This window comes from Gekko japonicus, unplaced genomic scaffold, assembly GCF_001447785.1.
Source record: "Gekko japonicus isolate JY-2015 unplaced genomic scaffold, Gekko_japonicus_V1.1 scaffold45, whole genome shotgun sequence".
NCBI classification, from domain to species: domain Eukaryota; kingdom Metazoa; phylum Chordata; class Lepidosauria; order Squamata; family Gekkonidae; genus Gekko; species Gekko japonicus.
In genome coordinates this window covers 362160-389325 of record NW_015177011.1, presented here as the reverse complement: position 1 = coordinate 389325, position 27166 = coordinate 362160, and the positions used below count along the sequence as shown (strand labels likewise).

The window sequence follows — 27166 nt, the reverse complement described above, 5'->3', positions numbered from 1 at the left end:
TGGGATGCCAGACATATGCTGGCTTGGGTTCCTATCACTCTTCTGGACAGTCAAATGTCCATGTAAGTGTAAGCATGATGCCCATCAATACCATTTTGAGGGAGATATATTTCCTGCCTACTTGTATTAGATACACAGCAGGATCAGAAAAGTCTCTCTTGCCTGCTAGAAAGGTTTTTCTGGAGCTAAACCTGTGACTTTAGCCCTGTGGACGAAGCTGCAAAAGTCACTAGCTGACATTTTTTTATCAGCTTGCTTGGCCATGCACACTTAGGTGAATTATCTGGGGCCTACAAAAACCATGGTGGGCAACCAACTTCTGTAAAGCTTTTTCTTTTTTCCTTTTGTCACCTAGAAGTGATTTTAATCATCAAAGGCAACCAGGTAAGTAGCTGCTGTTTACAACAGCTGATTGATTTATGAGTGACGCTTTCATCCCACATCCTCCAAGGGATTAGAGGGGCATTTTAGACCCAAATTATGTCATTATCTTTGTGCTTTCCTGCCTGCTCTCCCGCAGCCAATCTATCAGTGGGGGAAGGAAATATTAACACAGCGGATTGGATACAGCTAGCTTTTCCACTGGCACAAAAGGAAAAGAGGTGAAGGAGTCCCCTTTGACCACCAAAAATGCTATGCTGAGGTTAATGGAACCTGTGTGGGCAGGGGCTGCAGTAAGGAGTGGAATTAAGTGAGACTGAGTGAGAAAGTTAGCTGGATTCAACCCAGTGACCTTACGTCATGCAGAGTTTTGACTGTGTGTGACTAGGATGATGTGGGTTAGTGTATTACCGATGCCTCTTCCTGTAATGTGTGAGCTGGGCCTCTGTCTCCCTTTGTCTCTGTGATCTGAGTTCGGCTGAGTGCTTTTGTCACTCACAGTTTGTCCTAACCTATCAAGAGTCTGAACCTGTGTTTTCAGCAGGTTTCCTCAGTACTCTAGCTGCTGCCCCTCTTCTCTTTTAGAGCTTCATAGGATAGTAGATTAAAAGCCTTGAGTGTTTTAAGGGAGCGGCTTGTGTAGACTACTGTGTTTGTGTCTGAAGAAGTGTGCGTCCGCACGAAAGCTTATGCCCAGAATAAAACTTTGTTGGGCTTAAAGATGCCACTGGACTCAAACTTTGTCCTGTGTAGGTAAGTGTCTTGTTTGTATTGAACCCAGTTTATCCCCTGACGTACGGCCCGCTGCATGCCTCCTTCCACCTGATCTGGTAGAACCGGATTGACTCCTCTGTGCTTTTAGCTTTAGTAGTTGGGCATGCTGTGGACTTTGTGGAAAGCTGCTCCTGTCACTCCTGTCTTTAATCAGCCGGCAGAGCAGTCTGAGGTCAGTACACCCCCTCCAGGCCCATTGATTGCCCTCTGATTTACTGAGCCGTCTCCTTCTTAATTGACCCTTATGGCAGTCCTTGGATGAACTGTGTCCCACTCAGATACATTGTTCTTTCCTGTCTTTACCATTGAGTTGAAAATGAACCAAGAGAGAGGTTTAAGGATCATTTGTTTATAACTAAATCAGTGATTTTCAAATCTCTGAACAATGTTTGAGTCCAGTGGCACCTTTAAGACCAATGAAGTTTTATTCAAGGGTATAAGCTCTTGTGTGCAAGCATACTTCGTCAGATATCCGGTCTTTTAGGGAGCTTTGTGCCTCGACTTACCCGCTATGGAATCTGTTTCTTGTAGAGGATTCTGGGGGGAATGTTTCAGGGCAGGTACTCCGCTCACACCCAGCTCTGGTTGAACAGTCATGCAGTGTTCCCTGATGCATGCACTGTTCTCCTGTTGCCGTACACTGTAGGGGTTTTTTGGAAAGAAAAGCAAGAGTGTGGAAGCTATATTTCGTAGAAGCCATTAGAGGCCATTCTGAGTAAGGAATGCCTAATAAGTTTGAGGGCTTCCTGGAACACAGAGTAAAACCACTGTACTAAAAGAATGAGAGCTTGTTTAGCATTTATTTTTATCTATTTGTTTGCTGGCTGGTCGTATTATTTCTGCATAACGAGGGCCCGTCTCCTCCTGGGTCTAACACTGTTCCGAGAATGGGCCCTATCTCCTCATGGGCAATACGATGAATTTCAGTGGCACTTAACTTCTAAGAGAGCGTTCTCAATTTAAGTGGGACTCGCATGGATCCACAAAGCTGCCTATTCTGAGTCAGCGCATTGGTCTATCCTCAAGTACTGTCGTCTTCTTAGAGTGGCAGCAGCCTTCCAGTGGCTAAAGCAGAGGTCTTTCTCATTACCTACCACCCAGTTTTTTTAGCTGGAGATGCCAGAGACTGAGCTTATGCATGCAAAGCAAATGCCCCACTACTGGGTCATGGCCTGTCTGCTCAGTATGCAAGACTATATGGCAATAAGTAAGTTTAAGTAATTGTAGTGAAGGCCCAAAGTTCTTCAATTACTAGTTGTCTTAGAGTCTGATTCTGTGTCAGGGTTTATACACAATGCCCAACTGTGGCTGGTACTACATGAATTAGCCCTGTGCTTACATACTTTCTCCCTTCCCTCCCCTAGATGTGATTGAGGTGGTGCTTCTGGGGCCCTGGGTGAAGGTCTAGGATGGACCTGCCGCCACCCCCCCACCTGCCGCCCACCCTAGGCTCAAGCAGTGGGCAACCCTTTCCTTGTGTAAGGAAAGTAAATGCAATGGCCATAAAGCTGAATGCTTCCCACACCTTGGAGGGGGCAGGCACCATATGGTGGCTGCTGTCATAGAGCACTGGAGGGGTCATGGTGGGGCATGCACTGAGGTGGCTGGCTGGCTGCTCCCCAAGTCCCAGAGAAGGCAGGGCCACATGGCCAGCACTATCTCTTTTACTTTCTCCTCTTCCATCAGGGGATCTGTGTCCATGGGGGGGGGGCTCAGTCCCCCCCCCCCGAGCCCAGGATCCAGAGCAGCTGCCCCAGATGCCCTGTGGTGAAAGCCACTCCTGAATGGAATCGGTTTTATGATTTTTGCTTACCTCCAAATAAGGATTGCAAGCTGCAACTGAAGTATAGCTTGCATTCATGCTGTCTAAGGGAAGCTCAGCCCATAGTTCACTAGCTGAGCTGTAAACTCAGCTGTGGTTTGTAGTAAAGTGGGCTGGGAGTGGGGAGAGGAGAGATGAAGGGAATGTGTAACCACAGGGCTCCTTCACAGAGTGTAACACACATTTTTGTGTTACATCTAAACCATGTCTCCCTGGGTGAATGCATTTTGTATGTGAAATGTGTGTTGGGACCACAAATTGGGACCACAAATCCTGAAAGCCCTTCAAAATGTAATTTAGAAATAGGTGGTGAGTTGCATTTTAAGATGCACCCATTGCACAGTCTCCCATGGCTGTTTTACACTTGTAACTCACCATCATGGGTGCTGAGAGTGCCCGTGTGAATTCCTTTCTTTGTCATTTATAGGGCCACTAAACATGTGCAGTGAAAAACATGTGTTCTCCCACTTTAACTGCACACCACTCTGAGTTTCCCAACACTTGTACGCATATAATCTACATGCAAAGTGTGTGCTGTGTGACGTTTTGTAAAGTTTGTGTATACATACATGGTATACATGACAGTTTGACACTTCCCGGTATATATGTGTGTGTGTGTGTGTGTGTGTGTATACACACACGACATGAAGAAGTCAAGTATAAGATTGTTCCATGTGCTGATTTCTTTGCTCATTGCGTGTTGTTTCCTCCATGGCAGCACCTTGCACATAGAGGTTAATAAGGTGTGAGGAAGCCCTGAGTCTAAAGTCAGACACCAAACACTCTGTTCTCTTACTTCTTCGTTTCAGATTTTTTTTTGTAATTAAAAGCAGTTTGCAAAAAAAAATGTAAAAAGATCAGACGCTTCGTTATCTTCCAGGAGACGTGCAATACAAATATTTTTTCTACAGCCCCTGTATCTAACTTATGTTTGCAATTCAAGCTGCTGTCGTAGGTTTCCCTGGATCATGCGTCTGCTAGGTTCTTCTTTGTTGTCTAACAAGTTCCTCTTGTGCTACTCTGATTCTTTGCCATCTCTCTGGTAGCTAACTTGAAAGCTCTTCCAGAACAGAATGAAGCCAGGACTAGGATCCCTCATGCATATCTCACTCCTTCGCCCCCACTGTTCTGAGGTACCCGTCTCCTCCTGTTTCTTCGGTGCCTGTGCTGGAAGACACAGTGCTGCTGGCTCTGCTTTGGTTTCTTGTCGGAACCAGGAAGCTGTTTGTTGATCAAATTCCCAGATTTTAAAAATGCAGTGATGGTTTTAATCTGGCTACTGTAAACAGGCCTCGAACACATCGGGCATTAATAAAAGAGAAGACATTTTATTTTGGAGAGGAGAAAAGGAGGTGTGTAGATGGCTTAAGCTTATGGGGAAGGTAGTCCCTGGCCTGGCGTGATGTGGCCCATGGGGTCGTGAAGAGTCAGACTCGGCTGTGCGACTGAACAGCAACAAAAGTGCCATATTCCCACTGTTTGTGCATGGGCTTGTCAGCAAATAAAGTCTTTTCTGCTCTCCTGTTTTGAAAAACTTAAAAATATGCACATGTGGATTTGTAAGTTCTCTTAACAAGGCAGAACCTGTTGAAAGTATGTTGATTGATCTTTGCCTGTCAGGAGTATGGTCTGGAGCTGTGGCCGATATTTCGTTCACTCCTCAGGAAGAACATTAATGACTACCACAATCATTGGTATTAAAAGGTATTTGTAACACTGTATCGATGAATCAGTAGGACATTTATCTAAGCTGTGATGGACGGGGAGTCCTAGCCTGAGACCAGAAAGGGGTAGGTGCTTGTTTTGCTCTTGAGTACTGTGGGAGAGTGTGGAATATTCATTGTTAAGGCTGTGAAGAAAACTCTGGTCAAGGTTTGTTGTGCCTTAAAGATCATGATAGTGTACTGAGCTAATAGGAGCTATTAGATGAGAGTTTGATTTGCGAAGCTGATTTTGTTATGAATGTGATCTGCAGAAATTTTCTGATGATATTTTTCTACTGCCATTTTATCCTAGAGTCGAGGTTTCAGGTTTGGGAAATCTTGCCAAACTATAGTTTAATTCACTATGCCACAATGGAAATGCTCTGCTGTCAGTGTTAAGATGTATCTGAGCTGTAATTTTTATCAAGTGATCAGAACAGTTTTGCAGGGAGGGACACAGCCTGTAATAGAGTTGAGGTGGCCAGTCTTTATTACAGGATTGGCACTTATTGATTAGTGAGCAATTCCCCTTTCCTCAAATGGCCTCTCCTGCACAAATGATTTCCACACTGAGGGTGCCCTGTTCCCATGCTTGCCATTGTCCAGCCCTAAAGCCTTGCTGTGAAATTAACAAGCTGAGCTCTTTATTGATAAAACAAATTGATTATTTCAGTTGCTTTTGAAGCATACTAAGGAAAGTAGTTGACATGTACAAAAACACAATCCTCATCTTGGTTTTAATTATTGTGCTCTGTTGCTTTTTTGGCTAGCTGTGGAGCAGTTTTAAGCATTAATATCCCATGAATTAATACCGCCACAGAGACTAAGGAGGAGCAAAATATTAATTTTGCAGAAGTTCCTAAAGGAAACGAGTTTGTGTACATAGAATCATAAATAAATGTTTTATCTGCAGGCAATGTTTACATACAACTTTTAATTTTGTAGTTGTCTCATTCTGCTTACTATAAATGAAATGATCAAATATATATCCATATATCAGGAGTTTATCACTGATATATGCTCTGTCCTTGACAACTTCAAGTTGTACTGGGTAATGAAGTATCTAAAGTAAGTGCTCATTTAGCTATTTACATGTTATATAGAATAAAACTGCATGTTCATATGCAGAACGTACTTCTCTGTAGGAATCAGTCTATAACCTGTATATATACAGATCGTTAACCTTTCACAACTTCGGACGTATATGTTTCTCTACTTGTACACACAGGCTTTAAGCCTATACCTTCACACCATGTGAACTGGGCACTGTGGAGTTTGCTTCCTCTCATGCTAGGTGCTTTGGGTCTCATTCAAAAACACTAGAGTTGCACCAGCAGAAGTGCCTAGTGCCAGGGGAAGAGAACTTTGCAGTGGGGACTGCTTCAGCAGAAGTCCCAGAGCAAAAAGTATAGGATCCAAACCAGAGTGAGAAGCCTGCAGACATAAATACAGGGGTCATTTCATAAAAAAAGAGCTAGGGGAACTCATTAGCATAACTCATTAGCATATGCCACGCCCCCTGACATCACCGGAAGTGTGTCATAAGGCCACACACCCTGCCCCCAACGGTTCCGGCCGCCGGCGGCCTTGCAGCTCCACTGCCGAGCCCCATGAGGGGCCCGGCGGTGGACCTGCAAGGCCGGCGGGAGTGCAAGGAAGCCCCGCGAAGGCCCTCCCTGGCCTCAGGCAGGCAGGGGTGGGGAAGAGGCAGGGAGGAAGCAACTTACCCTGCCTCTTCTCCTGCCTCCTCCTGGCTGAATGAGGGCCGGAAGCGGGGCGGCCGGAAGCGGGGGGCGGGGCTTCGTCATGTGCCCTGCCCCCCGTACCTCACCCGGGGGAACTGTGATCCCCTGCGATCCCCCCAAAAATGACCTCTGCATAAATACCACATCTTTACCTCAGTGTGGCTAGATTTCCTGTTCATTTAACATCCCTAAGGGCCAAAACAAATTGAAAAGAGAGATTCATGGCATCTCTCAATTTTTAAACAGACAACCAGCAGCCCCACACAGCCCCTTTCCCCATCTTCAGTGCTGGCCTGCTAATTAGCTTTCCAAAAAACACAAGAGATCCTTATCATAGAGCTCTCACATTTATTTTGATCATAAGATTGTTTGGGGCCAGCTTTTAGTAATGCTTCAGTTGGAAAATTAATGTAGGAAATTACTACTAGATTTTTGAACTATACAACACTTTATAGTTGTCATAAATAGAGATCTGAATGCATTGTTAGGTTTCCAAATGAGGGGTGGGTTAAGTATTTTATGTAGAATTCTACCACTTGTTAAGGGATTTATTGATTAGTAGATGCATGCAGGCTTGCAGGCCTGCACTCTGACCTGTGAGAGCAGCTTTGACGGTGCGTAACGTTTGCCCTAAGGTGGCAGAAAGGGATGTCTAAATGGCAGAAAAGGGATTCACTAAATAGTCTCCTCACATTAGGAGAAAACAGGCAACTGTTCCTCTTGGGGGTCTTTACTTGGTTCTCAAGGTGATTACAAGGGTTCTGTGTTCCAACAGTCAGAACCGCTTTGCTATTTACATGGCAACTAGGATCTGCTATTGCAGTAACATCTAGATTATGAAGGACATAAGCTGGCTCCTAAACTCTCCATGGACCTGCACTGTGGGGGGCCATGTGACCAGGGCTGGCCCAAGGTTTTTTTGTGCACTAGGCGAGGCTGTCTTGTGGTGCCCCCCGGTGTGCCCCCCGCCCCAGCACAACAGCCCTAAGGAAGAAGAAGAAGAGGGATGTGTGGACGTCTGGTGGTGTGTGTGGACGTCCAGTGTGGGGGGCGCCACATCGGGGGAGGGAGGGCTGCTCTCATGCCTCCAGAAGCCAGGCAGCTCCAGCAGCACCTCCTCATCAGCATCGTCGTCCTCCTCCTCCACAGCGGCCTCACTCGCCTCCCTTCTCTCCTGCAAAAGTGCCTCTTCCGGCGGCGAGCTCCTGCTGCTGTTGCTCGGCCAGCACAGGAGAGAGGCAGCCTCTTCTTGCAGCTGCCGCTCCCCGAAGGGAGCTAGAAGTTGCCCCAAGCCCAGCACCGCCGAGCCCCGGCCCTCCATCGCATGACGTGGACGCCGCGGTGGCTCAGAGGGCAGGCAGGGCCCCGCTCCGTCCTTTCCTTCGCACCTGGGCCATTGGCTGCGCCGCCGCCGGGGACTCACCCCGCAAAGCCACTTTATCTCCCGGCACGGCTGCTGGCAAAGCCCCATTGCGCGGTGGGGGAAGGGGGCATGCCCCTTTCCCTGCCTCTGCCACGCTCTCTCCTCTCCCCTGGGAGAGATGGGGTGGGGCGGGACCTCCCACAGGAACCCAAAAGAAAAAAGAGACATTCACCACAGGCCGCCCCATCCCTCCCAGGGGCGGAGGAGAGGGCAGCAGGGCATTTCAGCGCCCACCTCCATGGGCCGCGGCCTGGCCGCCCTAGGCAGAAGTCTAGTTTGCCTGATGGGTGGGCCGGCCCTGCACGTGACTTTGATGTGTGTCCACTGCAACAGTAACTGAAGCAGAAGATTGTCAGACAGCTCTTGGAAACAGGAAAAGTGAGGTCTACCATTATCTGCTTATTATTTTTCCTCTTCTGTGGTGAAGGAGAGTTCATTTAATCCTGATTAATTCAGATGCAAATAGAATTGTTATTTCTTTAACAGAATAAGGTTTGTCTGCAATGGAGGAGGCAAACAGTTCCATGTGGATAGAAGCCTGTAGTGTATTAGCTATAGAGTTGTTGTTCCCCCCCTTTTTTAATATTCTGTTTGCAGTAACGGTGAACAGAGCATCTAAAATAAGCACTTTCACATTGCAACAAACACATCATCATTTGCTTAAAAAGAGTTATAATTACAGTTGACGAAGCATGGCCACCATAAAAATGCATTAGTTTAGCTTGACACATTAATTACCTGTTTTTGCAGATGTTTTTATATATTGTTGTGCGAACAGTTTACAAAATAATTACAGGAAAGTCATATGGAAAACAAGCTAAGGGGGTGGATTCTCGCCTAAATATTTTCATTCATGTGAATTTGTGCGAGGCACAGCTGCTGTATAGCAAATGGGGAGAGAGAGATAGAAAGAGAGAGAGGAGGAATCTCGAAGGGTTTTTATTTGAAGGTCTGTCATCAGCATTACCACACTTTTCATATCTTTCTTCAGAGGAGCGTAGTTTTTAAACATTTAAATGACATTGCTCTTTTTTTTTTTAAAAAAATCTGATTTACATGAAAAGTTTTGGTCTTTATCAAATGAAAGATAAATATCTTCTGGTATCTAGAAAAACATCTAAATAGAAAATGAATATTTTTCTTGAAGTAGAATGACCTTGCATGATCTACTATAGAGAATAATTAAGTGCTTTAATGTGGTTAACACTTGTATTCCTCTCTTTTTAAAAAAATTCTCCAAGTTTGAAAATCTCAAGATGTATATTTAGGGGCATTGCAAGGGTTTACATGTCCTATTGAAGATCTCAATGTGTTGGAATTATAAATTTTAAAATTTGGGAAGTATTAACAATTTCTATGCCTGTGGTATTTCTATGCTGGACCCCTATTAACTTGCGCAAGCTGATTCCCCCATTTATGATATCTGAAGAACTTTACAGCATCTGAAGCAGACCAGCAATACCGACGCATGAGATTAGCATTTTATTATTATATCTGGTTTTAATATAGTATTTTGAAGTTGTATGTAATTTGGAATTTTATCTGTTGTTAGCCGCCCTGAGCCGGCCTTGGCCAGGAGGGCGGGATAAAAGTTTAACAAATTAATAAATAAAATAAATATTTACGTAGAGGAAGAGGATTTTCTTTGTTTCAGTTATAGCACAAACACTAGTTATCAATAGATCCCCCATTCTTTTCAGTTCAGATTGTCTTGAATTATAGGAATTATAGAGGAGTTTACTTAGGAATTATAAACCTTGGCTTCTTAATGCAAGTATTTTGTAAAGTAATATTCAAATATACTACTAGAAAATGTTATTAAATAAGCTATTACAGCGTGATGTGTATGTGTGTGTATGTGAAAGAAATGTCAAAAGGAAATGTCCAAAGTTTGGTTAGAGATGAATTTTGATAATCCTGGATGATTTTTGTGAATGCCTGAAAATAAAAGTGTACATGAATATGTCTTATACTGAGACAGTGTTAGCTATTCTAACTGGCAGTGATTTCCCAGGGTTTCAGGCAAACGTCTTCAGCTTTCCCTCCTCCCTGATCCTTCTCAACTGGACCCGCCAAGGATCGAATCCTCTACAAACAAAACAGATGCTCTACTTCCACAGCTCCTCCCTTAATATATGTGTTTCAAAATGTAGGAATCATTAAAAAGTCTGTGTCTGCATGTAGTAGTTGATTTTTATGTGGTAATAGAATGAGAGACATTTCTTTGTTCTGATGATGTTACAAGTCATAGTTATCAGTAGTCAGGCTCTCTGTCTGTCTTTTGCTTAAGACTGCCTTGAATGCTGGAAGAGTGGTACTTATTTACATCTGAATGGCTGGGAATAGATATCTATTTTCCTCAGGACCCCTTATCCCCCAGGGCAGCATTTTCGCAGAGATCAGTGGGAGAAGGCAGGCTGGAAGGTTCCATTCTGTCTCTGGAAAAATTGAATCTAGCCCATAAAAAGCATTTTACTGTTATGATAAAACGCCATTAGCTTTATCGAAATATGAGAATCACCATGGGTTTGTTGGTGATGACTTATATTGATTCCCGGTTTGTCTCTGGGCACTAGTCACATTTCAAAGTGCGAGTGTTGATGTTTTAATGTCCAAGTACCCCTTTGACTGTCTTCTTCTGGTATGAAGTTACTTTTCATCAAGATCTGCCCAGAGAGGCCATTCTCTAGGTGCCTCTGTCTTCTGAGGTGTGTAAAAACATTGGGAATTGGTCTCTATTCTCTGTCCTTCAGGTTTGTCTAATGCCTTGGTACCAGATGAAGAGTTTATTTTTTTAGATATAGATATAGAAAGAGATATAGATTTTGTTTTGGTTTAAGTTTTAGTTGTGTTTTTTCCTAATCATGACTTTGCTGTGCTTTTCTCTGGGTTGGTTAGTTCCTTTATGCTCCCCCCCCCCGAAATTGTTACTGTGTTAGAGTTTACTGAACTTAAGGTGGGTCCTGGAGTTCTCCCAGAAGTACCACAGATCTTCAGAATTCAGAGATCAGTTCCGCTGGAGGATATGGCAGCTCTGGAGAGTGGATTGCATGTCGTCACATCACCCTTGAGCTTACTTGACCTCCCCAAACTGTGTGTCCCCCCCAAAGAAAAAATGTCCAGGAATTTCGCAAGCTGGATTTGACAACCCTAATATACTGCATATATTTTGTTTATAACTTTAAAATTGCAAAGATGCATTCTGTTTAGGTTTAATTGAATTGAATGGCTAATAATAAAGTTTATTTGATGGTTGTTTTTAGTATATTGTAAACTGCTCTGAATGTTAGGAAAAGTGGGGTGAAAATATCTTTACAGCAGTGGCTTTATTCATTTATTTACACACACTGTCTGGTTAGAGGGAACATTTTCTTTGTAGTCTTCTCTGCCAACAGAACTATTGTGTATTCTGTGGGATTCAGGGCCATATTTTAGGGCCATGTGATCAGTTTGTGTAGAGGATTGGTCAGGCTCATTGGGACTCACCATCATGCCATGTGAACTGTTAGTGTATTTGCACACCGCCCTGTACTTTCCTAATGAGTATACATTGAAAGGAATGATCTGTAGCTAGATGGGCAAATTCAAGGAACGTTTGCCACTGAGGAATCCTTAATAAGCTTTCAGTGTACCCCAGAATTCCCTGGAATGAATTTTCTAAGCCACGGACTTAACCGATGATACACGTAGAAGGGAAAAGGGTTGAATATCACTTTTAACGATATTCTCTTATGCCATTTAGGGGAGTCGAGTCCAACCCGTCGTGAAGCAGTGAAGAGAAAGACCTCAGAATATCTGATGAGAGCAGAAAAAATTTCCAGCCTTTATTGTAGACCCTCATCAGAAGATGGATCAATTTGTGGGGTAGGTTCCCAAAGTAGTTAGAGCTTTCTGGGGTTGTCTGTGTATCTCTGTGTGCTTCCCCAATAGGAAATTCAAGCAGCTGATGAGTAACAAAAGCATAATGAACTTTGCAAATTAAGCAAGTATGTACAAATATGGATCAAAAGTCTCCATAGCACTGCACTTCCATTTAGACTCATACCCCAACCTCATGGATACTTACCATGATGAGAGGATCACAGATACTTTTTCTATAAAAAGTGTAGATGTCAGATCACAGACCTCCTTATGTCTGTCTAGCTTGGCCCACAGTTAATCATTTATGAAACTTGAATTTTTTGTGTTTGGATTTCAGGCTGAAGATAGCCTTTAACAAATCTTTCCTTTGCCCTTCCCCAACAAAAAATTCCCCGAGGACCTTTCTGTTCTTAGCTTAGAAGTCTTTTGCTGCAATCACACGAAACTGTGTGTGATTGTCGATGACTGCTCTCATGTAGCAAACATTAAAAGTTCCAAACTTCCTGTCTGTCTACATTTGTATCACAGAAGGACACAAAAGGGCAAATGAGTCTTTCATCTTACTTTGAACAACCCTAAGAATAGTTGAAGGCAGCTAGTTGCTGTGAATTGGGAAAGGGGAAAAAATTAATCCTCGTAACTGAATAGCAATTACTTTTTCACTCTCTGAGTTTTCAGGTGGAACAAAAATGGAAAAGAAATGTCTTCCCCAGTAGTCCTCAGATAGGATTTCGAGAGAAGACCATTTTCCCTAAGATGACTGTTTGCTGGTTGATAAATTTCTGGTCAATACATAGCGTACTTATGTGTGTGTGTGTGGGGGGGGAGCATTTACTCCGATCCTAATTAATTCCACACACACACACACACCCGACTCCTTAAGCTCTCCAGGTGGCACAGCCATAGCTTAGAATGGGATTGGGAAATGCCTCATTTTCCCATGTAACTTGGGGAGGGTAAAGTAAAAATACCCCTCATGTACTGTACTGCTCAGATCTGATCCTGGGTGAGCCATTGGTTCTAGAGGACAGTTGTGCTACAAATTCTAAACTTCTGAGACTGAGGACTATGTGAGCAGGAAACTCTTCATTTAGACCCAGATCTGAGCAGTCTGATATTACTGTGTAGTGTGAGAGAATTCCCAGTTGAACCTCCCCCGTCTCTTGCAGTTATGTCCTTATGGGGCCTCCAATTCTTATTAATAGCAAAAAGATGGTTGCTACGGTAGAGAGGTTGCTTGTAAGGGAAGGGCTTCAATGTGATGAAACACATTAAGGGTACAATGCATCTCTGTGAGCTTCTCACACAGACCGATTACAGTCACTTGAAAGGCCATTGTTAGTGAGAGGTGAGCCTCTGGGGCAGACAGTTTGTAGCAATGCCCCCAAGTATAGTTATGTAAGTTTGCCACCACAGGAGTATAATGCCGTCAGTAAAAGTGTTGGGCTCTCAGCTTGTTCCCTGTGCTTCTGACTACAGCCTTTGAAATGGGGGATAGGTTTAGCCCCCTCTCGACTTTCCTTTCCATGCTCATGTTAGGTGAATCCCCCACTTGCAGAGAATTTGTTTTAGGCAAACTCCTTGCACTTTAGGGGCACAAAGGCATTTGCAAGATTCTGTGCAAAGTATTCTGTAATGTACCCAGATTTGGCTATTCAGAATCATGACATCATAAAATCACTGTGTGATCCCTGATTGGCTGTGTTGACCCATGTGAATAACTGGAAACAGCAGCAACACAAACAGGCCTGAAGCAAGTGAGTGTTCTCAAAACTGAAGATTTTAAAAAAATATTTCTGCCCTTCTGTCACCTTCTGTCTTGCAAATTAACATGTGAAAATATTTAGCTCAACTTTAGATTAAACCACTAAGCATGTAACATATATGCTGGGTTGCATTTTGCCAGCTTTTCTGCTTGATCCTGCCTAATTCCCCTGTTCACTGCAACTCACATAGCTTTTTCTCCACATGGGCCCATAATCAAAGCATAGCCTTTTCAGTGATCGGAAGGGACCTTCTCTCCCACATTTGCCAATAAAAAAAACGGATAAGAGCAAAAATTAACTGAGAAGATTGTATCCTAACTTGTTTTGAATCTTGTGTATCATCCAGTGCTATTTTTAACTTCAAGGGCTAGCTGTGTTAGTGTGTTACAGCAAAAATATGCAGGGGTTTTGTGGTACCTTACAGACTAAAGTGGCAAGGATGCTGGAGTAAAATTTTGTTAGTATTTGAGGTGCCACAAGATGCCTTTTTGAATTTGTGAACATGTTAGAGCTTCCCATTGCTATAACAAACCATAGTGCTAGCTGTGCTTTCTTTTTGCTTCCATGCGTATTGTTCTATATCTAGGGGTGGCCAAACTGTGGCTCGGGAGCTGCATGTGGCTCTTCCACACATATTGTGTGGCTCCCAGCAGGGCGGCTGGGGAAGCTAAATATCATTAGCAAACAAATATCATTGGAGAAATAAATATCGTTATCAGTATCTGCTTTTACCCCTTTTGTTATTATTTTTGGCAGTCTCATTTAATGTTAATAAAAAGCAAATTTGCATGTTTTCCAATAAAAACATGTAATATCTGTTCATGTCTTGCGGCTCTCAAACATCTGATGTTTATTCTATGTGGCTCTTGTGTTAAGCCAGTTTGGCCACCCCTGTTCTATACTCTCCCTCTCCCATTTGATTTTAAACTGGTAATAAGGTCTAATAAAATGTGGATATTTGATCTTGAATGTGGTGGTTATTAACCCCACTCCCTACTTCAGGGGCATGCCTACCATAATCAAAGGGTGGATTCATGTTCTCTTCTACCTGCGTTTACAATGAATTATGACCCAAGCATAGCTCGTTGGTAGCAAGTTCCATTTTAAAGAATGGAATGTACTTCCTTCTAAATGTAGTTATAGCCAGCGATCTACAGTGCCATTCATTTTTGATTTTACAATATATAGTTTTAAGTCAGGTAACTCTGAAGTTCACATTGTTCTTTTTGCCCTTTTCATAAGGATTTTTGGTATATGTAACCTAAGGAACTGTCCAGAACTCTGCCTGTTATAACCTTAAACTTTTTGTCATTCTTTTTTTTAATTTTTCTTCCTTCAAAACCTGAGCAATGGGTATGGATGGGGTGTTCGGGAATGGTCCCAAGTTTCTCTGCCTGCACAAAGAGCTGGGAAATTGTCTAAATATTTCTTAGATATTAATATTCCTTTTGCTATATTTCTGCTTTCAGTGTCCCTGCGATTTATTTACTATCAACTTCTTTTTTTGTATTTTTCATTTTTTTTGCATTAAGGACAAACAGCCAACTTCTTTCATCTTCTCTCTCTCTGATTTATGATAAATTTAGTTTCCTTCAGCCTGGCATTTGCTCCAGCAGGCAGTCTTCCTTCAAGTACCACCCTGATTGATGTTGTAATCTTTGATATCTTCCATTAGCCTCCAGGATCACTAAGTTCAAGGCCCTCTTGGAACCTAAGGAGCCCTGCCGAGGAACTGAAGGCCTTTAGAGTCCTTGGGGTGATTGACAAGGTAATTCTTCAGTGTCTCTTCAAGAGTTCAGTCATAAATCGACTGCATGCTGACATTCTGTCTTTGAAGCTGCGGATCTTAAGGATATGAAACAAAGGGGGAAAATGACTCAAATGCATCTGCACTTTAAAATAACAAAAGTAGAAGGGAAAAAAAGGCTTTTATCTAAGCAATTCATGTAAGGTCATGCAAAATATATTTGAGCTAAGGAAATAAGGCACGTGTCTGCTGCCATTCTCTGAGAGAGGGCCTAGTTTTCACAAATAAGTGCCCTGATTACAGCTCTGTAGTGACAGTGTGCCAGGAAGTTGCCAAGGTATTCAGATGGAGGTCCATTTTGGAATAATGCCAGATAAGAAATCATGTGGTATGTCCCACAAGAAAGGAGGTACCTCCTCAAGGGTTAGTACAAATAACAATAGATTCTTAACAATGAACTATCCTGACCTGAACAGAGTTTCTCTTCTAAGTCCACTGAAGTCATTGTGCTTAGAAGGGTGTGACTTTGCTTAGGATTGCACTCTGTGTGTACATGTTGCGTGATCTTTGGACTTTGGGTTTGTCTGTGACTATAGGGATTGTTCAGAACATTGAACCATGGATTTCTTTCTCTCCTCCCACCTTTTTTTACCCTGTATCTACATTAGAACTGCGTGGACATTTTATCTCTATCAGGGGTATCTACATTGTAATCTTATTGTCAGGTCAGTGCCAAACTATTAACCCAGTTGGGCAGGTAGGTTTACGGTGCTCTAGTTTTAAGGGTTAAAAGGAGGCAAGAACAAAGTATGTCTATTAGTTCTAACCTCTCACTTGACCCCCAATTCATGTTCATGAGTACTAATGACCTTTTTCATGTGTGACATTCCATAACAAATAATTCTGTTAAGGAAGAGTGTGTTGCAAGAACAAAAGTTGTAAGTGAGGCCATACCTGCACAACCTTTAATGTCCTAATTCACTTTGCATCTATGCTGGCAAGCTCCAGTGGCTGCAAGAAAACTACTTTTCACAAATGCAATGAATGGAGTTTTATCATGCATCTGAGGACAGTTTGTGGTTTTGGTCTTTCAGCCCTAGGCAAGAATGCAACATAACTGGGAAACAAGTATACAACTTTTGTGGTGCTGATAGGGTTAGGAGAAATATTTGAGAAACAAAGAGATATGGAGGGAAGGTGTGTCCTCTCTCCCTCCACACCAAGAAATTAAAAACTCGGGAGGGAGCTAGATATCCACTCCTCCCCCTCCTTTTTCTTTTCTTTTGCAAGCTTATGTAAAACACAAATCCCAAGATAATTTCTGCTTGCTGTGAGTAAACAATAATGAACCAGATGTGACTCTTGTAAGCCTAATTGAGAGACCAAAAGAAATGCTGCCATTAAAGTGAGTGTTCTGACTTAATATTGTCAATTAGTTATTAACTTATCAAGTAAAATTTGGGAGGCATGGTAATGAAACAATGGTGGTTGAAATTGTAAAGCTCTTATATTCATTCGGCATTTAATTCCCCAAATTTTTGGAGCTCTCTGTGTGTTTTTCCTGGAGAGGTGACATCACATTAACATCTGCTTTAAAGTCTGAGATTGATCTTCCTTAAGACTGTAGTGGGCAACTGGGGCTCTGAGGGAGATGTACCGGTTCAGTGTTGGTTTACCTCATAGGGCAACCTCAGGGAAACAGCCCTCAGGATAACAATATTTCCTTTCTTTACAGGGTCATAAGAATGGATGAGATTATGTACATTACATGCATTAAGTACTTTGACCATGCAGGAAAAATAGTATTTAAATATTTATGTGTGTTAGATTTATTTATTAGCAAATTTATCCTGCCATTCACACATGGTTTAAGTGGCTTCCAGAGAAATACAACATGCAATAAAATATATGTAATTTACATACTCCCATCCTGCAACATACTAAAAGGTAAAGGTTCCCTTGCTCGAAAGCCAGTCAAATCTGACTCTAGGGTTGCAGTGCTCATCTCCGTTTCCAAGCCGAAGAGCCAGCGCTGTCTGAAGATGTTTCTGTGGTCATGTGGCCGGCATGACTAAACACCAAGGTGCATGGAACGCAGTTACCTTCCCACTGAAGGTACTTGCAATTTCTTGCCTTCGAACTGCTAGGTTGGCAGGAGCTGGAACTAGAGATGGGAGCTCACTCCATCATGCGGCACCCGGGTCTCGAATTGCTGAACTACTGACCTTCCACAGCCTGCAGTTCAGCGTCTTAACCACTTAAAATAGTCATACCAGTGAACTGGGGTGGTGGCATTCATTTGGGCACTCTTCTTTTTATGTTTATCTGACACCAACGCCCAGAATTTCCTGGAGTCATTTGACAATGTAGCCTGAAGGAGGTTAGCCCATTGTTTCTCAGTGTGCGATTTATATTTTATCTTAACTATTTGACATAACTGGTTTTTTAAATTGAAATACTCATCTGGAAGGTGGGTCCAGTTATACTCCCTAAAAAGGTAGTAAATAGAATGGATTTGGTATTTACTATTATAGCATTCGCTATCAAAGCATCCAACTGTATTTTTTGGGTCACAGTAATTTTGAGGCACCAATTGACTTCCAAGGGATTCCAGTAAGTAACTAATAGTTTTATCATAAACCTGAAAAACCTGGGTAACATTTTGACTCAGAGCTAGTAGTATAGTAGTATAATATGATCCTAATGGTTATCCCCATGAGAAAATGAGCTGCTGCATGTTTCACTAGTTGACGTATGCAAGTTGTCTTCAAGGGCAGTCCCATGAAGAGTGGATTATAGTAATACAGACTGGAGGTTACAGGTGTCAAAGTGGCCAGACCATGAAAGTCTAGAGTAGTAGATAACTCACAGCCTACATGTAAATAATATAAAATATGAAAATGTGTGATGATTATCTCTATATCAACCCATTTATAACAAGGTATTTCACATGGTGGCCTGACCTGTCTAGTGGCTTTAAAAAAATTCCACCGACTTGCATAAAAATTCTTGTAACTGACACTTTTCTCTTCTTCCATGGTGCTGAAGAAGTTCCCCGTTCCTAATGCATGTGATCTAGCTTCAGCCATTGGGAGTCTCCTGGCTGGTGTGCCTGGTGCTCATTTGTCACAATTGAGGTTGACCATTACAAGGACGGAGTTGTGTATGCTAGGCTGAGAAGGATGGAAGGAACTGGTGGCTAGTTGTTAATTCCTCCTAACAGTAGTCCCACAGTCGCTTTGGAGGCTCATCCCTAGTCAGATCAGCACTCCAGAATAAACTTCTATGCTGGGAAGGAGTGTTCTTTCTTAGGAAGCTGAAGTATATCCAGGGCTCCCCTGCCAACATAGAGGCACATCTGGGTCAATGTATATGGTAGTTCTCATGCCATGAATTTGTGATTCTGAGAATAACTAATAAAATTTCTTTTTCTGTTGTGATACATGAATTAAATTTGCAGTACCAGGAGACCTTTCAGTAATATCTGGCTGCCTGAATGACAAACTTCTTGAGCCCTGGGTACTTAGATTTGAGTCAATTTAGGTCCATTTTCTTCAGTGGCACTAGGTCAGGCTTGTATGTCAGCGTCTTCCCTTTCATCTGCCTGTATCTGCTACTGAGGGTCTCTCATCTGGTCTGGTGTTTCTTTCTTTGCATATTAATGAAAAAGCCTAGACGGAAAGAGCAACTTGATTGGCTGATGATAGCTTTCAGCTGTGTATATTGTATAAATCTGTAAGACGATGGGACAGTCCAGGAACTACTTAACCTCCCAATCCATCACCAGGAGGAGTGGAGTAGATAGCTCTAGGTCTTGGGGGTTCATCCATTGCTGGAATACAAAACAAATATTTAGTCAGGGCTGGACTGCTTCAGCTGATGAATTTGAGAAGCTGTTGGTTAGCAAAGCATAAGCAGCATTCACAGCCTGCTAGTTCAGCATTGTCAAATAAATAAATAAATCAAAGAACCCTGGAATGGCAAATTGCTGGTTGGGGAAACAGAGAGGGGCTTGCTAGGCTGTTCCCTATTTTCCTGCCATTCTCTTTCTTGTTGGCAAGCAGAGAGCAAAGGAGACAGGACAGCTGGTGTGGTTGCCCCAGAAACTATTCTTGCCTCTGGTGACCAGGCAGGTTAGTCTAGGCCACAGATGGCAACTTGTGGTCCACAGTCTGCAACTGTTTCATTTGGTCCATTATGGTACTACTGAAATGTAAATAGTATGTCACAAAACGTTTACCATGGTTTCATTTGCAGTGAAAATGGAGGCCGGAGGGAAGGGGAAGTGAGTTCCAAATTATGAGAGAGAACCAGTCCACATTTAATACTCTTTGGATTTGCCATACAGTGTCCTGGTATAATGTCCATGAGGTCACCATTTTGTGTGGCAGAGTGTGCTTTAGAACATCACTATCTGGAAGAACAAAGTGGTCCCCAAGAATACAGAAACTGAGTCATTGTTTGCATAGGATTTTTTTTAAAGAGCAAACTGTTTTTAGTGGGTCCCTCCACAACTCCTGCCATGGCTTTGCTCAAGGAGTATTAGGAACTGAAATTTGGTGAAGATGTTGAAAATCCTCCGTTGGTGACTCCATTCCCTGATCTCTCTCACAGAACAACAGTTTAATGTAGTTGTACTCTTAACATTCATCACTGGATGTAACACAGCAAAAGACAATGACTGCAGTTCTGGTGAGCTGTTTCTCATTAGTGACCCTGGCAGTTGTCAAGCTGTGTGTTTTCCAGGGCTTTCCAGTCTTTTTTAAAACTCAGGAAATAGGACTGTGGATAAAAAAACAGCTTGGGAGTTCAAGAGATAAAATGGCAAGTGGTAAGGCTAAAGGGAAACCTATGAATGAAGCATTAGTTGTTGAGCTGAGATTATTAGTGTCTCTCGTTGATGTAAACTTAATTGTGCATTTCAAATATTGATTGTTCTTGCAAATAACCTTCCCTTTACACGCTGGTGTGCTGCCAGCCCATGTACGGTCTTCACCTCCAATTAAACAACTGCTCTCCTTTTGTCTCCTCAGTAGCTCCAGTGTGATGCCACGGAGCACTTTTTCTTCTCAATGTTATCAGTTCAATCCTATGCAGAGTTACTCCATTCTAAACCCACTGAAATCACCGGGCTTTGACTGGAGTAACTCTGCATAGGATTACACTTTATATCTCTTAAAACTGTCTTGCTAAGGGGCTTCAATGTGCAGCCTGGCATATGAACACACAGAACAACCTTATATTGAGTCATATTGAGGTTCCTTCAGACTAGTGCCATCTATAGCTAGCAGCGGTTTTCCAAGGGTTCAGGTGAAGGTCTTTCCCAGTCCTGATTCTTGAGATTTTATAGCTGGACATGCTGGGAATTGAATCTGTGATCATCTGTGTACAACATATGCACTATACCACTTTATGTCCCCTCTCCAATGGAATTTAAAATTAAAGTGAAGTATGATACCTTTGCATAAAACCTGCAGGGTTGTATATAATTCATAAGGATTATTCCAAAGATTATAATAAATGTGTCCTTAATTTGCATTATCTTGCTTTGGGAATTTTGAAACACCATTTATAAAAGAATTGAGATCTAGCTAAATCAGGCACTTGCTCTGTTTTGCTTTTTGTATTTGCTTTTTAATTTTTTTAAAAAAATGCTTTTCTATTTCTTAGAGATCAAAGTTTCTTTCTGTGGTAGCGCTTACATTTCCCATTTTTTTTAAAAAAAATTAGAGGTGTTGTCTAGTTCTGTTAAAAATCAGTATGATTGTTGCCACTAACTTTAACAAGAGCTGGATGGCACTATTATTATAATTTAATTATAGTATTAGTTATACTCTTGTGTATTATGGTAAATACAAGTATTAATTTGCCTTTTTAAAAGTACGCATTTAACCTTTCAAAACTGCAAGTTAATTACCCTGCTTCCTGGGTACTCTGTGGAATCTTTCAGTATGTTGGTACATTTCCAGCAAGATAGTGCTAGGAAACCAGTGCAGATATTTAAAAATAAAATGTCATTTCTTAAGCTAGTTCTGTGTTTCACTGCTGTTTTCTGTCATCAGTTTGGCATCTATATTCCAGAGCCTTCAAATGTTCTTGTGTGGTAAAACAGGGAGGAGAAACTTGTGTTGAAACTTATTTAAATATTTTACCTGGCCTTTCTCGAACACTGGGGAGTTTAAGCGGCTTAGAGAATGAAAATACAACTTATACAAAAATATACAACATGCCCCCAGTAGAATTGTAAAGCTGGTGATGAGCCACAGGGGAAATCCAAGGATGGTGCTGGTTCCAATCCTATGTTTCTCACAGGGCCACAGGTTAAGATCCAAGGGCCACAGCTCCTTTGTTTTTGGCCCATTGGCTGTCACCTCTAAGGTCTGGGCTTGAAGAACCTGAAAGGAAGCAAAGGGCAGAGACTCAGCCCAAGTCTTACTCAGCTGGCTCAGATGTTCCCCATTTCCTCCTCTCCTCCAGCCGAGATGGTACAGATCAAAATTTTACCATCTCTGTTTCTCACAGAAGCCAGATTCGGGGGGTGGGTGCAGTTGGGTGCCCCTAAGGGCCGGGGCGCTCTAGGCGAACGCCTGGAAGCAAAGGTGAGGGAGCCGGCCCTGGTCTTACTCAGCTGGCTCAGATGTTCCCCATTTTCTCCTCTCCTCCAGCCAAGATGGTACAGATCAGAATTTTACCATCTCTGTTTCTCACAGAAGACAGATTAATTTATAGCCTCAGTCCCCCTTTTTCCAGGAGGCTCATTGGCTGGCCTTGGGCTGGTCACTTTCTCTCAGCCTGCCTGGGTTGTTGTCAAGATAACATGGTAGAGGGGTGGACCACATACAGTGGCCTGAACTTTGTGCAGTAAGGGTGGAATAGAAATTCAAAAGTAAGATTTGTGGGAGGAAGAGAAGAGAGCAGAGAAGCGGGGAGGCCTACAACCCTTTAAATGAGATGTGAAGGGCAATGGATTCTTGGAACTGCTGTTGCCTGAGGTGAGAATGACATGCTGTTTTAGATCATGCCAATATGAATTTCAGCAACAGTGGGAGGGAAGCTCCCTTAAGCAGAAAAGAAGCTCCATGAAGTGTAACTTATTGGCTGACATTGCAGGCTGATTCATACATGCATGCATGTGGGTCGCTTGTGAATGTGGGGATGAGAGCCCTCCCCTGTCTGTTTGGAAACCTGGGGAAAGGCGCTGGATTCTTCCCACCATCTGTCAGCACTGCTGGGTCTGCCATACCCTTTCCACACCCTGGGATCTCAAGGAAGGAAGAGGAGTTGTTCGGTCACACAGACCCCTTCTAAGTGGCTATCAGTGCCCATCCTAAGCAGAGTGGCATCCTTCTAAGCCCATTGAATTCCGTGGACTTAGAAGGTGTAACTGTGCTTAGAATAGCACTGCAAACATTTCTCTTTAAAATATCCATTCTTTGTTTGCTCTGGCAACAATTGTTATACACAGGCATGAGAGAAATGCTGCTGATGCAAAGGAGGAATTGTGACTCTAGAAAAGATAGCTGCTTCTTATTTTGATAGAGCAGGTCAAATAAAAAATGTGTCCTGAAAATACAGTGGGAAGTGTCCGTTGAAGGTGGTAGTGTTGCTCTACTTTAAAAATAGTCAGAGATGGGTTCATTTTTTCTTCACTGGTAGCTCCATCCAGTCGTGTCCCTTGTGACCTTGGCAGGGAGTTGCATAAGATGACTAATGGCTCGCCATATTCTCTCTTTCGGGTGGCTTGCCTGTTGCCTGCCTCTGGGCCTGTGAATCCCCTTCTGCTGACTTCTGCGGTATTCCTTCCGTCTCTTATCTTGGCGCTTTGATGCATATGTTCTGAAGGTGGCCACCGTGACTTGGGGTGGCAGCAGATGGTGAACCTTCAGGCTGCTACCAGCTATGCTGGTGTTAAGTTGGAAACTTTGCGTTTGATGAAGAGTCAGCAGTGCATATGAAAGAGCTCTTGCTGCAGAAGTATCTTTTAATTAAAAAATTAGCATACTGAAATCAGTTGCTGATTTCTGTGTGTTTTAAAGGTTTCTAAAAACAACTCATTTCTTTAGGCTTTATTGTGGTTATCTACCAACTAGTTTTGTCTTTAGTTAGGAATGCATTTGTTTATTATGGACAAGCCAACCCATTTGTTTCTTTTTGGTAAACTGAACTGTTGGCTCCTATTTAAAATAATGCCTTAGATTTTTTTGCTCTGGGTTGGGTACAGGGGAGAGAAGGAATTTTGGCTTCACTAGCACCCCTCCTTAGCTAAACCTGTTACATGGAACCAAGACTGCAGTTGTATATATTTGTACATGTTAGTAAACATCCATATGGTTTGCACTTCTCTTGATGTCTTTCAGGCATTTCTTTGTATCATGAATTTAGCATCATAATGTAAGTGTAATCTTTTAATATTTTTGCAGGCTTTCTCCAAAGTAAGCATGGTACTATCTTAGATATTATTAGCCTACTCTTGAACTGCCCTTTATGATCATTTGTCCTGAATTACATGCATTTGGCAGCCTTAGATTGTTGATTTGGTGAGCAAAGCTAAAGCACATCGACTCCCTTGAAGATGTGGATCAAAAACTGGCTAATTAATAGGAAACAGAGTGAGTATGAAAGAAGTACTTTTCTCCCTTTCTCACAATACAAGAACTCGTGGGCACTCCATGAAATTGCTGAGCAGTCGGGTTAGAACAGATAAAAGTAAGTACTTCTTTACCCAAAGAGTGAAGTTGAATGGACATGGAATTCACTGCCACAGGAGGTGGTGGTAGCTACAAGCATGGACGGCTTCAAGAGGGAATTAGATAAACATATCATTTTCAGACGGAGGCTGAATGTTTTCAAGCGGAGGCTGGACAACCATCTTTGGGGTATGTTGTAGGGCTATCTTTCGGCTATGCTCCTGCATAGTGCAGGGGGTTGGACTAGATGACCTGCAAGATCCCTTCCAACTCTAACATTCTATGATTCTATATGGAGCAGAGGTCCATCAGTGGTTATTAGCCACAAGGTATAGATTGGTGTTTGAGGAGCGGCAACAGTGGGAGGGCTTCTAGTGTCCTGGCCCCACTGTTGGACCTCCTGATGGCACCTGGTATTTTTGGCCACTGTGTGACAGAGTGTTGGACTGCATGGGCAATTGGCCTGATCCAACACTGGCTTCTCTTATGTTCTTATGTGTTGACTTGTTTTTTCTGGCTGTACTATTCAATGTGATCTGTGCATTTATCTTTAAAGCATTTTGGACGCTTTGCAGCAGTATTTTTATTTTTGAAAAAGAAAAGAAGTGGGTGAGATGTGCTCTTTTGGCTACTAAATCTTTAAAGTAGAGGCTGGCAACTGTAGGTCCGGGGGCTAAATCCAGCCCCAGCTACACGTACCTGAGCTGAGGCAGAAGATGGCATTTTTGGCATTACCCCTTGCCAGCAGGCTTCTTGGAGAGGTTGGGTGGCTGGTCTGATGCACTAGCTCAGCCCCCTAGGTGGCTCTCTCAGAGGTCACTTTAATTCTTTGGTCGCAAACTAGCATGAGTATGCAGGTAGCTTCACATTGTTTAAGAAAAGCTGCAACTGCGGCTAGCTTTTAAAACGAAGTTCTGTGATGAGAGAACAGCTGATTAGCTGGTTTAAAAGATCCTGTGAACCATAAAAGTATGAAGTATTTATATTGTCTTTGTTGGTGGAAGGGGTGTAACAAAGTAGGCTACACAGGGCAGTCTTAGGTGATGTTGTTTCACTTTCATGATCTATCTAATAGGACCATAAATAATCAATAACTTACTTTTTTGAGGCTTTTTTTCCTGGCAGGTTTCTTTGAACAGTCACCCTAAATCCCTTTGCCATAATTGATTAACATAACCCTGACATCTTAAGTAATGTTTTTTGGGAAAAGGGAATGGCTTTTAAAAGTCTGTTCACATGATCATGTGATTATAGAAAAGAAGTTGTCTTGAAAGTAGCAGGACATTCAGACCTACAGCTCTGTCCGTATGGCTGCTAACTCTGGGCTGGGAAATTCCTGGGGGTCTGGGGATGGAGCCTGGGGTGGGTGGAGTTTGGGCAGGGGGGGCAGCTGAGCAGGATTTGATGCCACCTGCCGAAGCTGCCATTTATCTCGAGAGGAACTCCAGTCCCCACCTGGAGACTGGCAACACTATCCATTGGTGGCTTGATGAGGATTAGTTCAAGCCCTAGAAAGGTAAAAATATGCTTGTGAATAATGTCTCTTTCTTTTCTTTTCTTTTTTTTTGGTGAATGTGTGTGTGTGTGTGCTTGTGAGCCTGGAAGTCATGGTGACTTCTGGTGACCCCTGCTGGGGCTAGGACATTTCAGAGAGGTGGCTTGATATTACCTGCCTCTGCATTCCCAGCCTGGGATTTGCTTGGGGGTCGCCCTTCCAAGCACTTGCCAGGGTCAGCCCTGCTTCGCTTCCGAGATCTGACGAGATCGGGCTTGCCAGGGCCATCCAGGTCAGGGCTGGCTAAGGCCTCTTGATAGCTCTCTTCATGTCCATCGTCCTGCTTTCTCCTTTCCATAATCAAAGTTGTTTTCCTTTTATTTCTTCATATAAGGTGATATTTTGCAAAAGCTACATTCCCGTAAGAAACCTGACTACTTTGTTTTTTGGGTCACTGCTGTTTTTTTAGCTAGCCCAACTCAGGCTACTCTTTGCTCCTCCTTCAAGGTCCCCCTCACTTCATCAGTCACAGTGTATCAATACTGGTAGTGGTTGCAGCTGTACATAGGGTTGCCAGCTCCCAGGTCCGGGTGGGGTTCCTCCCACTTCTGGGGGCTTCAGTCTGCCCTGGTTAGTTGGCAGGGAAAGCTGCACCCCCCCCAAGCCCCACCAGAACACCCCCCCACCCAGCCACTCCTCTCCCTCCCCTCCTGCCCAATTTAAACTGCTTCAACTGATCGACCACGTGGCCCTCTGACCAGCTGGAGGGCCCTTTAAATCTAGCAGGAGGGAGGGAGAGGGACAGTCGTGAGCGGCACGCTCGGCTCACTAAAAAGACCCTTTAAATGCCCCCCTCCCCAAATCCCCGTGCTACAGCGATGAGGGGACCTGACAACCCTAGCTATACAGGTTCTCACTGTTGGTTTAGAAAAGGTTTGCGTCTTCAAAAGCTGTGGGAAATAATACAATGTGAGTAACGCTGGTCAAGACTCACCCTTATTCTGTTAGTTCTGGATTCTGGCAAACATCTGAGATGGTGTGGGCTGCTTGGGCACAGTTACCATTTGTTGAAATGCTATGACACATCATGGCTGCTTGCTGGCGCCAAGACTGTGGTTCATCAGCACCTGGAAATGTGATGGTGTACGCCAGGAAGTGGTGAGCTGTCCTCTGACCACACGCAGGAGTCATGTAGCCCAGCACCCATACAAATGGTCTCTGTGCAGTGGCTTTATCCTTGGGCTATTTTTGCATTCACTTTACATACTGAATAAATTCAGAAAGAAAAGAAATAACCGCTGCTAAACAGAATGGATGCAGGGGGATTGGTTTTCTCCTTTTGGTCACTGCATCCAGCAATGAAAGAGAAATTGTGTTTGCTAAGGGAGATTCAGCGCAACTTCAGCAAAAAAAGGTCTTGCCCCTTCAACCTTTTGGAGTTTTCTGAGAATTCAGCGAGCACGTGGCTAGCAGGGAAAGTCGATCACTCAAGCAATTTAATTTGCAAGCTGTCCATACGTTGTAATCAACACAGTAGAATGTCTGACATATTGTTGGTCTGTATTTGAGCAGTTCCCATAGATTCTCCGTTGTGTGTGTGCGTTCTCATACTGCTTTCCTGTGGCTTCCCTCTATTTGCCACTGCCATCACCCTCCCCATCCTCTGTTAGCTTCTGTTGCTTTTGAAAGAGCTATCCTACAATTACCTGGGACATAGTAATCAAGCATCTGTGATCAGCAGTTTCCTGGTTGCCAGTCCAAA

General features: G+C 43.1%; 1 protein-coding gene across 1 annotated transcript in view; it reads left to right on the top strand.

Moving 5' to 3' along the window:
* RPS6KC1 (ribosomal protein S6 kinase, 52kDa, polypeptide 1) overlaps window positions 1-27166 on the top strand; it is an 89784-nt gene that overhangs the window by 22734 nt on the left and 39884 nt on the right. Inside the window, exons 6-7 of the mRNA XM_015427604.1 lie at window positions 11591-11712; window positions 15151-15243. Of these exons, the coding sequence (XP_015283090.1) occupies window positions 11591-11712; window positions 15151-15243 (215 nt within the window). The remainder of the gene's footprint in view (window positions 1-11590; window positions 11713-15150; window positions 15244-27166) is intronic.